The following is a 16,434-nucleotide window of genomic DNA, read 5'->3' on the forward strand; positions in this document are numbered from 1 at the left end:
TGACATGTTTGTACTTGTCAGTTATCCTCTCCAGCTTTTCAAATAACTTCTAAAACAAAAAATACTATATCTATTAAGCTGATTTTATTCAATGTTATTCTTTATCACTTTACTATAAATGATTTGAAATTCATTTTCATTTTTACTGCCAAGAGCCTTGTCTTTATTTATTGGAATCCGAGTATTGTATATTGTTTAAAAATACAGAGATTTCAATCTAATAGTATTCTAATTAAACATAAAACACTGTAATGCTGATTTCAATCTCATTATAGTCCATAGGCATACAAAACAGTCAAATGCATGTGCTGTTCTATGAATTGTACATCATTCAACATGAAGTATGAATAAGTCTTTTCTTGAGATTGTCTTCTACAATACATCTATCTCAAAGGTTTTCGTAAAAGATTTTTTCAGTCAAATCAACTGCAAGAAATAGGATGAAAAAGAAAAAAAAATTATCATAGTCAAGTGTAATACCCTTTGAAAAGTGATTTTCACTGCTCCTGGTGGAAGTTTCCTGATTACACCTCGATGTGGGATCACTTTCTTTGGTTGAAGACAAAATCAAAGAATAATAAAATTATAATTATTCAAAATTACAATTATTTGCCTTCAAATCTAAAAATCATTAAATTTTTTAGTCAGTTCATCTACATTGGTAGATATTAATCAAATGATTAAGAGAGAAAGTGAGTAGGCTTTTTCAAATCGTTACTTTAAATTGACTTTGGATACATTTTTCTGCAACCTTGATAAAATAGACAAGTAATCTGTGAGCCAATGCTCACTAGGAATACCCCCGCTCTGATGTGAATAAACACTATCATGTTAATATACACAAGTTCCATATGGACAGATGCACAGACAAACAGGAAGGTGACATCAGATTCATATCAAAATTAATCCCACCATATGACATGCCTCAACAAAGAGTGTACTAAAATTTCAAGCATCTGCTAAGATTAGTTGATGAGAAAACTGCGACGAAAAATTTGTTATGTATGAACCGGACAGACGCACAAACAAACAGGAAGTTGACATCGGATTTGACCAAAAATGTACTCCACCGTATGGCATGCCTCAGAGAAGATTATGTTAGAATTTCAAGCATCTGCAATGAGTAGTTGCTGAGAAACTGCGACGAAAATTTGTTATGTATGAAACGGACAAACGCACAGACAAACAGGAAGTTGACATCAGATTTGACCAGAAATGTATCCCATTGTATGACATGCCTCAGAGAAGATTGTGTTAAAATTTCAAGCATCTGCAATAAGTAGTTGCTGAGAAAACTGCGACGAAAATTTGTAATGTATGAAACCGACAGACGCACAGACAAACAGGAAATTGACATCGGATTTGACCAAAAATGTATCCCACCGTATGGCATGCCTCAGAGAAGATTGTGATAAAATTTCAAGCATCTGCGATGAGTAGTTGCTGAGATAACTGTGACGAAAATTTGTTACGGACAGAGAGACAGACAGACACACAAGAGTAAAACAGTATACCCCCCTCTCCTTCGGAGCGGGGGTAGGATAAAGATCATTATTCATTTAAGGACAAATCTTTCTCCAAAATTACATAGAAGCTATTATCATATTGTGACTTACTATCGGAAGTTTTCTTCCTTGGACTGTTCTTGTCTAAAGAGAATATATAATTCAATATTCGTAACATAAAAAAAATCTTTGACAAGCATAAAACAATATTGTACTGAAGGAAACTAAATAAATTTTCTGCTCATGACTGAAAATTGTACACAGCTCTACAGATATATACCAAAAAGAGTTTTTATTTAAAAACAAGAGGCCCATGGGCCACATCGCTCACCTGAGTAACTTGGGTGATGCAGATCTTTACCAGATTCCCCCTCTTGCTATACCTATCATGCCCAACAACCCCCTTCCCTTTTTTATTTTAAAACTTTAGAATCTACACTTCTCAAGGATGCTCCCACATAAGTTTCAGCTTTCCTGGCCCAGTGGTTCTTGAGAAGAAGATTTGTTCAATATATTTCTATGTAAAACTTGCATTCCCTATTGTGGCCCTGTCCAAACCCTGGGGGTTATGATTTTAGCAATTTAATATCTACACTACCCGAGGATGCTTCCACATGAGTTTCAGCTTTTGAGGCCCAGTGGTTCTTGAGAAGAAGATTTTTAAAGATTTGTTCTATATATTTCTATGTAAAATTGGATTTCCTATTGTGGCCCCGCCCTACCCCCGGGGGTCATCATTTTCACAATTTAATATCTACACTACCCAAGGATGCTTCCACATAAGTTTCAGCTTTCCTGGCCTAGAGGTTCTTGAAAAGAAGATTTTTAAAGATTTGTTCTATATATTTCTATGTAAAACTTGGATTCCCTATTGTGGCCCCGCCCTACCCCCGGGGGTCATGATTTTAACAATTTAATATCTACACTACCCAAGAATGCTCCCACATAAGTTTCAGCTTTCTTGGCCCAGTGGTTTTTGAGAAGAAGATTTTTAAAGATTTGTTCTATATATTTCTATGTAAAACTTGGATTCCCTATTGTGGCCCCGCCCTACCCCCGGGGATCATGATTTTAACAATTTTATATCTACACTACCAAAGGATGCTTCCACAAAAGTTTCAGCTTTCCTGGCCCAGTAGTTCTTGAGAAGAAGATTTTTAAAGATTTGTTCTATATATTTCTATGTAAAATTTGGATTCCCTATTGTGGCCCCGCCCTACCCCCGGGGGTCATGATTTTAATAATTTAAAATCTATCCTACCCAAGGATGCTTCCACATAAGTTTCAGCTTTCCTGGCCCAGTGGTTCTTGAGAAGAAGATTTTTAAAGATTTGTTTTATATATTTCTATGTAAAACTTGGATTCTCTATTGTGGCCCCGCCCTACCCCCTGGGGTCATGATTTTAACAATTTAATATCTACACTACCCAAGGATGTTCCCACATAAGTTTCAGCTTTCCTGGCCCAGTGGTTCTTGAGAAGAAGATTTTTAAAGATTTTTTCTATATATTTCTATGTAAAACTTGGATTCCCTATTGTGGCCCCGCCCTACCCCCGGGGGTCATGATTTTAACAATTTAATATCTACACTACCAAAGGATGCTCCCACATAAGTTTCAGCTTTCCTGGCCCAGTGGTTCTTGAGAAGAAGATTTTTAAAGATTTGTTCTATATATTTCTATGTAAAATTTGGAATTCCTATTGTGGCCCCAACCTACCCCCGGGGGTCATGATTTTAACAATTTAATATCTACACTACCCAAGGATGCTTCCACATAAGTTTCAGCTTTCCTGGCCCAGTGGTTCTTGAGAAGAAGATTTTTAAAGATTTGTTCTATATATTTCTATGTAAAATTGGATTCCCTATTGTGGCCCCGCCCTACCCCCAGGGGTTATGATTTTAACAATTTAATATCTACACTACCCAAGGATGCTCCCACATAAGTTTCAGCTTTCCTGGCCCAGTGGTTCTTGAGAAGGAGATTTTTAAAGATTTTTTCTATATATTTCTATGTAAAACTTGGAATTCCTATTGTGGCCCCGCCCTACCCCCGGGGGTCATGATTTTAACAATTATTATCTACACTACCCAAGGATGTTTGCACATAAGTGTCAGCTTTCCTGGCCCAGTGGTTCTTGAGAAGAAGATTTTTTACTGACCCCACCCTATTTTTGTCTTTTCTTGATTATCTCCCCTTGTTAGGGGACTTGGCCCTTCATTTTGACAATTTAAACTCCCCTTTACCCAAGGATGCTTTGTACCAAGTTTGGTTAAAATTGGCTCATTGGTTCTTGAGAAGAAGTCGAAAATGTGAAAAGTTTACAGACGGACGGACGGACAGACGGACGGACGACGGACAAAATGTGATCAGAAAAGCTCACTTGAGCCTTTGGCTCAGGTGAGCTAAAAAAACACTTCCATATAAGATTTTCCTCTAAATCTAAATTTGAAAGATGAATTATAAAAAGAAAGACAGTACTAAGTGTTAAAAAAACATTTAGGATAACACTTGGAAGATGGAAAAAAACATACACACTGCATGTGTTCCCATTTAAAGACATATCAGTATCATGTATCAGGATATACTATGCATGTACGTAAAGCTTTAGCAGAGGTATCGTATTATAACAATTTCAACTAATTGTAAAATTCTATATAAAAGCAATAACAAATAAATTATGGGTTGTACATAAGTATTTGTTTTTAAGTTGATATTATTCATATCAAGACTTGCTCAAATCCATGTTAAAACAAATATATCTATATTTCAAAAATTCATTAATGATTTCCAGAAAAAGTGAACAATAAAACATGTAAATTTTTAATCTAATTTAATTAACAATTGTTTGAACTTTAATACAGATATTAAATTTGAATCAGGGCTAGTGCATGAACATTCGAATTCCAATATAAAAAAATAAATCATTTCTTTTAATTTTTTAAATTGATGCCCTGAAATTCTAAAATTGACATCATCTGCGATTTTGGCAATTTTTGGCTCAAATCAGGTGAAAAATAGACAAAGTTACTGTCCCAGATAGCATGACTATGTTGGGCCAACATGTGTTAAAGGTTGTATGGTTGGCGTTGGAGGAACAACGTTGGGCCAAAGTTGGACCAATGTTACCAAGTCAACCTTCTCGATCATGACAGAATTCCTATGTTGGCCCAATGTTGGTCCAACGTAAGCAACTTCCATTCACTTTAGTTTCCAAGGAAGGATGGATCCTGGTGTTGGTCCAACGTTGGACCAATGTTTATAATACACCCTTAAAGAAAAGTGTATTTACAAGTTGGTAGTAGTATGTTGGCCCAACGTTGGCCCATTGTTTGTTATACACCCTTAAAGAATGTGTTTTATAAAGTTGGTAGTAATATGTTGGCCCAACGTTGGCCCATTGTTTGTAATACACCCTTAGAGAACGTGTCCCATTAAGTTGGTAGTATTATGCTGGCCCAACGTTGGCCCATTGTTTGTAATACATCCTTAAAGAATGTGTCTTATCAGGTTGGTAGTAATATGTTGGCCCAATGTTGGACCAATGTTTAAAATACACCCTTAAAGAAAAGTGTATATACAAGTTGGTAGTATTATGTTGGCCCAATGTTGGCCCATTGTTAGTTATACGCCCTTAAAGAACGTGTCCTATCAAGTTGGTAGTAATATGTTGACCCAACGTTGGCCCATTGTTTGTAATACACCATTTATGAATGTGTTCCATCAAGTTGGTAGTAGTATGTTGGCCAAACGTTAGCCCATTGTTCGTAATACACCCTAAAAGAATGTGTCTTATCAAGTTGGTAGTAAAATGTTGGCCCAACGTTCGCCCATTGTTTGTCATTCACCCTTAAAGAATGTGTTTTATAAAGTTGGTAGTAATATGTTGGCCCAACGTTGGCCCATTGTTTGTAATACACCCTTAAAGAACGTGTCTTATCAAGTTGGTAGTATTATGTTGGCCCAACGTTGGCCTATTGTTTGTAATACACCCTTAAAGAATGTGTCTTATCAAGTTGGTAGTAATATGTTGGCCCAACGTTGGACCAATGTTAGTAATACACCCTTAAAGAAAATGTCTTATCAACTTGGTAGTATTTTGTTGGCCCAATATTGGCACAATATTTGTAATACACCCTTAAAGAAAGTGTCTTATCAAGTTGGTAGTATTATGTTGACCCAATGTTGGCACAATATTTGTAATACACCCTTAAAGAAAATGTCTTATCAAGTTGGTAGTATTATGTTGGCCCAATGTTGGCACAATATTAGTAATACACAAGAGTGTTATTTTGTTTAGGTGTTTTAAAGATGAGATATTTATATTGGGCCAACGTTGGTCCAATTATTATACTGCCAGCTAATTGATGGTGTTAATTTTATAATTAGCTTCTGAGCTTTACGTTTGGACAACATTGGCACATTCTGAAATAATTAAGAAGACTTTCTTTGTCCATGCTTATCATTGGATGCCTGCTTTTGTTTAGATATATTTTCAAAATTTTAATCTATATATTTGCACTTAAGTGATCACAGCACCAAAGAGTGTTTTATTCTATTTTTTGAAATTGTGTTTATGCTTATTTATTTATAATAATTCCCAGATAGCAGAACATCGTTTGCCAAATCTTACATTATGTTTCTATTCTGTTGGGTTACCTTGATTGGGCCAACAATGGCCCAACATGGAATATTGATAGCTGGTTATGTATAATGGTGCGCTAATGTTGGGCTAACTGTTGACATGATATCATAAAACTATTATCATGAAAATGTTTGTTTGGGGATTGGCATCGGCCCTACGTTGGCCCAATATACCATGAATCTGACTGAGCATCATGGGTAGACAACAACCGGGCTACTTGTAATATCCGCGCCATTTTTTATCTGACACGAGCGAGCGTAATGAGACTGATACCTTGCATATATCTGCAACCACTTTGTAAGTATTTATAATATGTTTGCCTCGGCACAGCTGAATTAACGTTTAGTTTTTAAACGATATTATGTACAAATCTGTGTAAATCAGACACGGGGAAGTGCAGAGGCCAGGTGCTGTTGGGTCAACACTATACCCCAGATAGAATGCTAACATTGGGCCAACGTTGGGCCAATGTAATTGGTTACATCGGGCCAATGTTGGCAAATGACATTGACCCAATTTAAGTTTGCTCATCGGCCCAATGTTAGCCCAATATGTTGGGCCAACGTTGGCCCAATGTAGAGTGTTTTTTCTACAGATATTGGCCCAACGTTGCACCAACATCGGCCCAATGAATGCGACATTGTTGGCGAAACGTCAACAAGAACATTGGGCCGATGTTGGCAAATGACGTTGGTCCAGTGTCATTTTCTTTCTTGGCCCAATGTTGGCCCAATATATTGGACCAACATTGGGCCAATGTGTATAAATATTTAATTGTTACAAATCTGTATATTAACAAATCTGATTGTCTCTACAATCAGAAATAAATCTACAACCAATCCTACTTGAAAATACAAGCTAGCTAAAATAAATTTTAAAATTCTTATAATTTATCAAAACCAAATAAATTATCAGTGATTAAATGTTTTTGTTTCTATACAAGAAAAATAAATGAAAGTATAAAATAACAAACGTGTTTTGATACGGTTTAAACAATGAATAATTTGCCCCTTATTTATATTGAAATTTGTGTCTAGTAGAATGCATTTCAGAAGTCTACCACTTAATTTACTTATATACACTTAACGTCAAGTACATGATCAAACATTTTGAAAATGTTGAACTTGTTGAAGTTAAAACAAAATTAATTCAGTACTAAACATAAATTGGGTTCTTTCATTTAAAATTTGTTCAGTGTAACGACAAATTTTCAATACATGAATTTTATATGGGGCAACATTGAATCAAAATCGTTGTGATGATGATGATCAAGCGTAGAAATGTTATGCATAAATGCCTTCATCACGCAAGCTTATCACTTAATCACACCATGAAATAAAAAAGACGGTTATTCCTTAATTGACAGCTTAAACATATAGTGATATACTTATAAATTTAATCGTATGTTTACTTTTTACTGAAAAAGTAACAAATGTATTAAGTACCAAATACTACAATTTTAGTGCTACTGGAGATTCTAAAAAGACAATGAGAACACAATCAAAGAATAGCTAAGGTATGCCATGGACAGGGATATGGGGGAGGGAGAAACAGACAGAGAAGAAAAGAAGGGGGAGGAGGAGACTCAGGAGAGAGAAGAGAAGACTTAGGAGAGGGATCAGATGGAAAGTGGCAGTGCCTAACTTTTTTTCTGTAATATAGTGTGACATACCTGTAGTTCTACCCTTTTCTGTGTCTTTTTGTCGGTTACAAACACGATGCAGATGCCAGAAACATTTTTGTGTAAGTAATCAAAATGACGGGATTCATTTTAGTATTATTTTAAGAACATGAGGGTTTGGATTATTTGTTAGACGTGCTTATTGATACTTGTAATTTACTTAACTTTTGCATCAATTTACAGCAGAGAGGGAGCTAGTATACAGTCATGTAACCCTACATGTATCGCTTGAAGTGAACACCAACTTTTAGTTCTTAAATGTTTTCTTCATGCACTGAGCAATAAAATTATAGTATGTTGTAATTTAATTTTATATTTTGATTTCTTTTTCATCAGTTTTTTAATTAATGTAGAGCTACTTACAATGCAATGCTTGTTGATGGCAATTCTATGAGATACTAGTATTGAGAATATGTATTAAAGAGGCTGGGGGGTGGCAGCCATTTTTACACTATTTCAATCTCCTTTAAAAGGAGAGCTCCATATAAAGATATACAAAAATGATCAAATTTTTAAACTAAAATGTATGAATTTGTTCTTTGTCAAATGATAGTTGACAGCTAAAGATACCGTATCTAAAAAGTTAAGTTAAATCTGGTGGCTAATTTGGGATTAATTTGTTGACCCACCAGCCTCCTTAAACTAATAATCTAGCATATATAGCATATATAGATAGTATTAAAGGACTTTTACCATTAAACTGTACTACAAAACTAGTACAACCTTATTGTATATATTTGTTTGTCAATTTTGAGGACAAATGGCCAGCAATCAAGAGCAAATGAGTTGTCATAATGGAGAGCCAATAAGATACAAACTAACGTTGGCCTAAAATTGATGTTTTCCTAATATTGAAAGAATAAGTGGCCCAACAATGGCTCAATAATATCCGTTCGTTGGTACAACAATAAGCAAACAAGTTGGTCTGATTAAGGGCCGATGAGCAAATTACCGTTGGCCCAACATTAATTGCTAACAATGGCCCAACTGTACAAAAATGGCGTTTGCCCAACATTGAAAAAAATACATTGGCCCAACAGTGGCCTAATATTAACTGTTACATTGGCCCAACAAAAAGCCAACAAGTTGGTTTGTTTAAGGGCCGATGAGCAAATTACCGTTGGCCCAACATTAATTGCTTACAATGGCCCAACTGTACAAAAATGATGTTTGCCCAACATTGAAAAAAATACATTGGCCCAACAGTGGCCTTATATTAACTGATACATTGGCCCAACAAAAAGCCAACAAGTTGGTTTGATTAAGGGCCGATGAGCAAATTACCGTTGGCCCAATATTCATAGCTTACAATGGCCCAATTGTACAAAAATGACGTTTGCCCAATATTGAAATAATACATCGGCCCAACAGTGGCCCAATATTAACTGTTGCATTGGCCCAATAATGAGCCAACAAGTTGGTTTGATTAAGGGCCGATGAGCAAATTACCGATGGCCCAATGTTGAATGCAAACGGTGGCCCAACATAAGGAGCATTGTTGGCCCAACAAAGGTCCAATAACATTCTGCTATCTGGGGTAAGCAATACTAACAAATTATTTTACCAATGCTTAACAACTTCCAGTCTATAAAAATCAAGCTTATATATGGACTTTGTAAATAGAATTAAAATACAAGCATTCATAGGTATTTTGTATATAGGAGTAAAAACGAGAATTCATAATTTTCCCTTCCAAAACTGACATCAATGCAAACCTCATAATCAACTCTTACTTACTTTACTTATCTTTCTTGCCTTTTTCCTCCTCTGTAAAAAATGAAATGCAAGATGTTGTATTTGTAATTGCATTTACATCTGCTTTTTCAATATACTAAAAGCTTAATTGATGAATAAAACCATTTTAGTTTCATTTTGTGTTTTTCTGATTTTCCTGATTGACAACAAAATTTTAAAAGCTAATTCATTATTCCAAGGTAAAACTTATTACTAACAGATCCTATTTCGGCAAAATAAAAACTATTGTTACCAATAAGAAAATGAAAAGGACATACCTGAAGAAAAGCATTCAAATTAAAAAAGTAAGAATCCTATGTTTTTTCTTTCAATTTAAGTGATAAACTGTATATTATTTAATCAAAAGTTGCTGCACAAATACACATATTTTACCTACCTTGTACATTTCATATATCAGTTTTCTCCTCTACAACGACAAAGTACATTGATAATGATTATTTATTCATATAAATCTTATAAAAAGAAAAAAAATATTGCAAAAATTCCCCCAATCACATTTTACGTACCTTGTACATTTCTTCTAACAATTTTCTCCTCTAAAACAACAAGGTACATAATTTTTTATTTTGTATCAATCTTCTTACAAAAATAGAACAAAACTGAAACATGGATGAAAGTTTACCTTTTCTTGAATTCTTCTTAATTCCTTTCTAGTTATTCTGCAAATCTTTCTGATTCTCTTTATTTTTCTTTCCAGTTTCTTCTTACCCTTCTTTACAGTTTTCTTTTCCTACATTTCATTATATTTTTCAAATAAAATAAAAGAAATTCACAGATTGTTTTTGCCAATAAAACACTGTATGTTTATTGAGAAATAGATTTGTACCTGAATTGTTCATTTAAGAAGCATAAAACTAAACTGTTTAGATGTGTGACTTACCTTAGAGGTTTTTGTTGGTAATGTAGAGATTTCTTTTCTCTCCTGTAGTTTCTCTTTTAGCTGACATTTTATAAAGAAAACATAAATTATATTTTTGTGTCTTGCCTTTCTAGTGGTAGATCTTTGTTTTATCTTCTTATTATCTGCTCATTTACTGATACATGATTTTCTTCAATACCTTTTCCTTCATTTTCAGAGCCTTTTCTTTGACATGTTTGTACTTGTCAGTTATCCTCTTCAGCTTTTCAACTAACTTCTAAAACACAAAATACAACATTAATTAAGCTGGTTTTATTAAATGTTTTTTTTTTGTTCACTTTACTACCAAGAATTTAAAACATTCATTGTTAATTCACTGTTGAGAAGCTTGATCTGTATTTTCTAAATTCTGAGTATTTGATTTTGGTTAATAAATATAGAGATTTCAATCTAATATTATTCCAATTAAACATTTAAGGTATCTGATCCATATTAATCCCGATTCAATGGGATTGAATATATAATAGATATGTATGGGCCGAATACTTAGTGTAGTTAGAACTAATTTTCATCTTTTAGTATAAGAATGTTAGAGTGTCCATGTCCTAATTTATGACCTTTTCCTGCCCTTGACGAATTATCTCCCTTTGATTTTACTCAATAAAACTTAATTTTAAAAAAATCTGTCTAGTAAAAAAATTATTTCTAATTGTTTTTCTATTCCCAATGATCAAGTTCATCTTTCCACCACAGCATTTTCTGATATTTGAAGTTTTTATTTTTTTATCTTGAAAAACTTACTTCCTTCCATATACTTCAATGCAATCTTCAATAATTGATTTCTGCTTAGGTAAATAAATTTTTGAAAATTTCTCTTGGTAAATCCCTTTTTACTTTAAAATACTTTAAAATAATATCAGGATATTTTACAAACAATTGATATTTAAGGTTAGAAATTTGGGTCCTAATATGGGTCGGATACCTTAACACTTTAGTGCTGATTTAATCCTCATCATAGTCTATCACCTTACAAGACAGGCAAAGCATTGGCTGTTTCAAACATTTTAAATCATTCGATATAAAGCTTCAATATTTCAGTCTTTTCTTCAAATTGAATTCTATTATGTATATATCACAACGATTTTTATAAAAGGTCTTTTCGGTCAAATCAACTGCAAGAAATAGGATGAAAAAGGAAAAGATCAGTTAAACATAGTCAATCGAATACCTTTTGAAAAGTGACTTTCACAGCTCCTGGTGGAAGTTTCCTGATTACACCACGATCTGTGATCACTTTCTTTGGTTAAATACAAAATCAAAGAATAATAAAATATTATTACATGTAATTCAATATCAAAATGATTTTTTTTCAAATTTATAAATACTTAAATATGTTTAAAGTCAACTTAGCTAAATTGGTAGATATGAAATAAATTATCAAAAGAGAAATTAAGTAGGTGTTTTTTATTGTTACTTTTAATTGATTTTGTGAACATTTTTCTGTGACCTTGATGAAATAAATCAAGGTCATTATTCCTATTAGGACGAATCTTGCTCCAAAATTACATGTAAACTATACAAAGCCATATTGTGACTTACTATTTGAAGTTTTCTTCCTTCTAATGTCTTTGTCTGAAGAGAAGTTTGCAATATAAAAAAGATACTGTGACCAATACAAAACAGGTACAAAAAACAATATTGTACTAAAGGAAACAAAATAAACTTTCTGATCACTAAATGTAGCTAAAAAGTGTGCACTAAACTATAAAAAGAAAAAAAGAATGTTAATATAACTTTAAGAACAACATTCGATACATAAAATAACATACACACTGTCTATTCCCATTTGAAGACATATAAGAATCATTTATCAGGGTTTACTACACATGCACGTAAAGCTTTAGCAGAGGTATCATATAGTAACAATTTCAACTTATTGTAATATTCTATATAAGAGCAATAACAAATAAATTATGGATTGTGCACATATGTTTTTGATTTTAAGTAGATATTGTTTGCATCAGGATTTGCTCAAATCCAAGCATAAAAAAAAAATTAACAAATGTATTTCAAAAACCAATTATGATTTTCAGAAAAACTGAACAAAAAAGCTTGGGAATCTATACCCTGATGTAATAACAGTAATATTCGATTGTATCAAGTTTTATAGAAATTAAAATTTGAATCAGAGATAGTGTATAAACAAAGATACTAAATTTCTTTCTTCAATAACAGAAACAATCCTTTCTTTTAATCTTTGAAGTTGATACCACGAAATTTGAGAATCAACATAATTTGCGATTTATCAATTATTTAATCAATGCTTTACAAATTCGAGTCTACAATAAGCAAACTTTATATGATTTTTGTAAATGTAAGTTTAAAAAGGGTATTGTACAAATTCCCAATCTGGCTGCAATGCAAACCTCATAATTGACTCATACTTACTTTACTTATCTTTCTTGCCTGTTCCCTCCTCTGTAATTAATGAAATGGAAGATGTCATTTTTGTAATTGCTGTTACATTTGCTTTTTCCTTATACTTAAAAGTAAGATTGATGAACAAAACTTTTTAAATTTCAATTTGTGTCATAGTTGACCACAAAATTTTAAAATCTCATTCATTATTGGTAAATTTATCACTAATATATCTTATTTTGGTAAAATTAAAACGTTATTAAAATAAGAAAATTTGAAGGAAATTCAAGAAAAAAGCATTCATATTATGAAAATAAAAAGCTTGTTCTTTCTTAGAATTTAAGGGATACACTGTATATTAATCAAAAACTTATGCACAAATTATTTTCCTTAACACTTTTTCTTACCTTGTTCATCTCTTTTAGCAATTTTCTCCTCTAAAACAACAAAAAGACATTCAATATTATCTGATATTAATCTTATAAAAAAAAAAGAACAAAATTTAAGCATAGATAAAAGTTTACCCTTTCTTGAATTCTTCTTAATTCCTTTCTAGTTATTCTGCAAATCTTTCTGATTCTTTTTATTCTTCTTTCCAGTTTCTTCTTACTTTTCTTTACAGTTTTCTTTTCCTACATTTCACAAAGTATTTCATTAATAAAGGAACATCTACTAGTTCATCCTCTGTTACAGTAAGTTAATTAAGAAGTAATAAAGTAGTTAATTAAGCAATGTACTTGGATAGTTCATTTAAGAAGCATAAAATTAACCTGTTTAAGATGTGTGACTTACCTTAGTGGTTTTTGTTGGTAAGGTAGAGATTTCTTTTCTCTCCTGTAGTTTCTCTTTTAGCTAACATTTTATAAAGAAACATATTTAGATATTTTTTTTTGCATTTCTAGTAGCAGATCTAAGCTTCATAAACTCATAATATTACATGTACTTCCTTCAATACCTTTTCCTTCATTTTCAGTGCCTTTTCTTTGACTTGTTTGTACTTGTCAGTTATCCTCTTCAGCTTTTCAACTATTTTCTAAAACACAAAATACAACATTAATTAAGCTGATTTTATTCAATGTTATTCTTGTTCACTTTTATCGAATGATTTAAAATTCATTTTCATTTCGCTGTCAAGAGCCTTGACTTTTTTTACTGGATTCTGAGTATCATATATTGTTTAATAAATACAGAGATTTCAATCTAATAGTATTCTAATTAAACATCAATTAAAGATCAGCATACAAGACAGTCAAATGCATGTGCTGTTCTATAAATTGTAAATCATTCAACATGAGGTATGAATAAATCTTTTCTTGAGTTTGTCTTCTATAATGTTTTTATCTCAAAGGTTTTCGTAAAAGTTTTTTTTCAGTCAAATCAACTGCAAGAAATAGGATGAAAAAGAAAAGAATAATTTATCATAGTCAAGTGTTATACCCTTTTAAAGGTGATTTTCACTGCTCCTGGTGGAAGTTTCCTAATAAAACCTCGATCTGGGACCACTTTCTTTGGTTAAAGACAAAATCAAGGAATAATAAATTATTTTAATTCAAAATTACAATTTATTGACTGCAAATCTATAAATTTTTACATATGATTTTAGCCAATTTCACTACACTGGTAGATAGGAATTGAATAATTTAGAGAAAATGAGTAGGTGTTTTTTCTCTTCACTTGACTTTATTGAATTTGGAAACATTTTTCTGTAACCTTGATAAAATATATAAAGGTCATTATTCATTTAAGGACGAATCTTTCTCCAAAATTACATACAAGATATTATCATATTGTGACTTACTATTGGAAGTTTCCTTCCTTTGACTGTCTTTGTCTAAAGAGAAGATTAATTCAAAGTTTGTAACATAAAAAAAAAACCTTTGACAAAAATAAAACAAAATTGTACTGAATGAAACAAAATAAATTTTCTGCTCATGACTGAAAATTGTACACAGCTCTTCAGATTTAGAGTTTTTAAAAACAATAGCAAATAAGATTTTCCAAAATCTAGATTTTCAAAATAAACTATAACAATAGGCCCATGGGCCTTATAGGTCACCTGAGCATCATGCAACAACTTTACAACAATTGACTTTGGTTCATGTTTTAAACTAGACATCATGGCATTCACAATTTTGAAAGAGGCACCATTGCTAATCATAACTATACACTTAGCATGTTTAGTTTGGTTACTTAATACCCATAGACAGAGTAGTGGAAAAAAAATGCATTTCGACTAATCAGTAATATTCAGCAATTTCACTGAATAATCAATAGAGCCCCGCCCTAGCACTAGAACCCCTGACCCTGGGGCCATGAATTTCACAATTTCGGTAGAGGACTCAATGTTGATTACATTCATACCAACAGTTTGACTGCTTGATGTCCAGGAGTAAAGAAAAAGATTTTTAAAGATTGCACTAATTTTAGTGGTTTTGGCCCAACCCCCAAGGCCCTAAGGGGGCAGGGACCATGAAATTCACAATTTTTGTTCCCCTTCGCCCATAGATCCTGTATGCCAAAATTGGTTGAAATAGATTCAGTGGTTTCAGAGAAGAAGCTGAAAATGTTCAAATGTTAACACGTGACACACGATGCACGACGACGGACGAAAAAGGATAGCAATAAGTCACCTGAGTTTACTCAGGTGACCTAATACCGGGTAATCAATAGAGCCCCGCCCTAGCACTAGAACCCCTGACCCTGGGGCCATGAATTTCACAATTTTGGTAGAGGACTCAATGATCATTACATTCATCCTAACAGTTTGACTGCTTGATGTCCAAGAGTAAATAAGATTTTTAAAGATTGCACTAATTTTAGTGGTTTTGGCCCACCCCAGGGTAGCAGGGACCATGAAATTCACAATGTTAGTTCCACTTCACCCATAGATCATTTATGTAAAATTTGGTGGAAATTGGTTGAGTGGTTGCAGAGAAGAAGCTGAAAATGTTCAAATATTAACACACGGCGCACAACAAACGACGCACAACAACGGACAAAAACGGTTACTCAGGTGACCTAAAAAGAGAGTAAGATAAAAATACTTATAAGACAACACTTGAAAGATGGAAAATAACATAAAGCCATAAAGTTTGCATTTGCATTTAAAAGACATATCAGAATCATGTTTTGGGGTATACTACACACGTACGTAAAGCTTTATCAGAGGTAACATAATTTACAATTTCAACTTACTGTAATATTCTTTATAAAAACAATAACAAATAAATCATGAATCGTACATGAGTCTTTGTTTTTAAGTTGATAATATTTATATAACCAGAAGTCTCTGTCGAGACTGAAGCTCTATTGGTTTTTACTTATAGCAAAGGAAGAGAAAAGTAGCAGTTGGGAATTGAAACTTTACAACAGCGATAAATAGAATAATGATCCTTGATAAAGTCTCTTTATGTTCTTAGTGTAGTCTGCTTGCATGCCTATTTTTATTATAATCAGACTAAAACTGCATTTGGGGTAGCATTTTGATAGTATTTTACAGAAATTTCTATCTTTAGTAACCATGGCAATAATGTTCATCGAAATCAAAATATTATAAATAGAATTGTGTATCT

At 32.7% G+C, this 16,434-nt stretch overlaps 1 protein-coding gene across 1 annotated transcript in view; it reads right to left on the bottom strand.

Annotated features, from left to right (window-relative positions):
• Positions 1-9,961: 9,961 nt before the first annotated feature.
• The window catches only part of LOC134274345 (calponin homology domain-containing protein DDB_G0272472-like), a gene marked incomplete at its 3' end in the record, with an annotated part of 31,721 nt that continues 25,248 nt past the window's right edge, over positions 9,962-16,434 (bottom strand). Inside the window, exons 24-32 of the mRNA XM_062756621.1 lie at positions 13,818-13,895; positions 13,655-13,714; positions 13,387-13,494; positions 13,270-13,299; positions 10,644-10,721; positions 10,466-10,525; positions 10,208-10,315; positions 10,092-10,121; positions 9,962-9,991 (exon numbers count right to left, since the gene is read on the bottom strand). Coding sequence (XP_062612605.1) covers positions 9,962-9,991; positions 10,092-10,121; positions 10,208-10,315; positions 10,466-10,525; positions 10,644-10,721; positions 13,270-13,299; positions 13,387-13,494; positions 13,655-13,714; positions 13,818-13,895 — 582 coding nt within the window. The remainder of the gene's footprint in view (positions 9,992-10,091; positions 10,122-10,207; positions 10,316-10,465; positions 10,526-10,643; positions 10,722-13,269; positions 13,300-13,386; positions 13,495-13,654; positions 13,715-13,817; positions 13,896-16,434) is intronic.

Source organism: Saccostrea cucullata, unplaced genomic scaffold, assembly GCF_032062105.1.
Source record: "Saccostrea cucullata isolate Sc308-1 unplaced genomic scaffold, CSIRO_AGI_Scuc_v1 ctg1274, whole genome shotgun sequence".
NCBI lineage: Eukaryota > Metazoa > Mollusca > Bivalvia > Ostreida > Ostreidae > Saccostrea > Saccostrea cuccullata.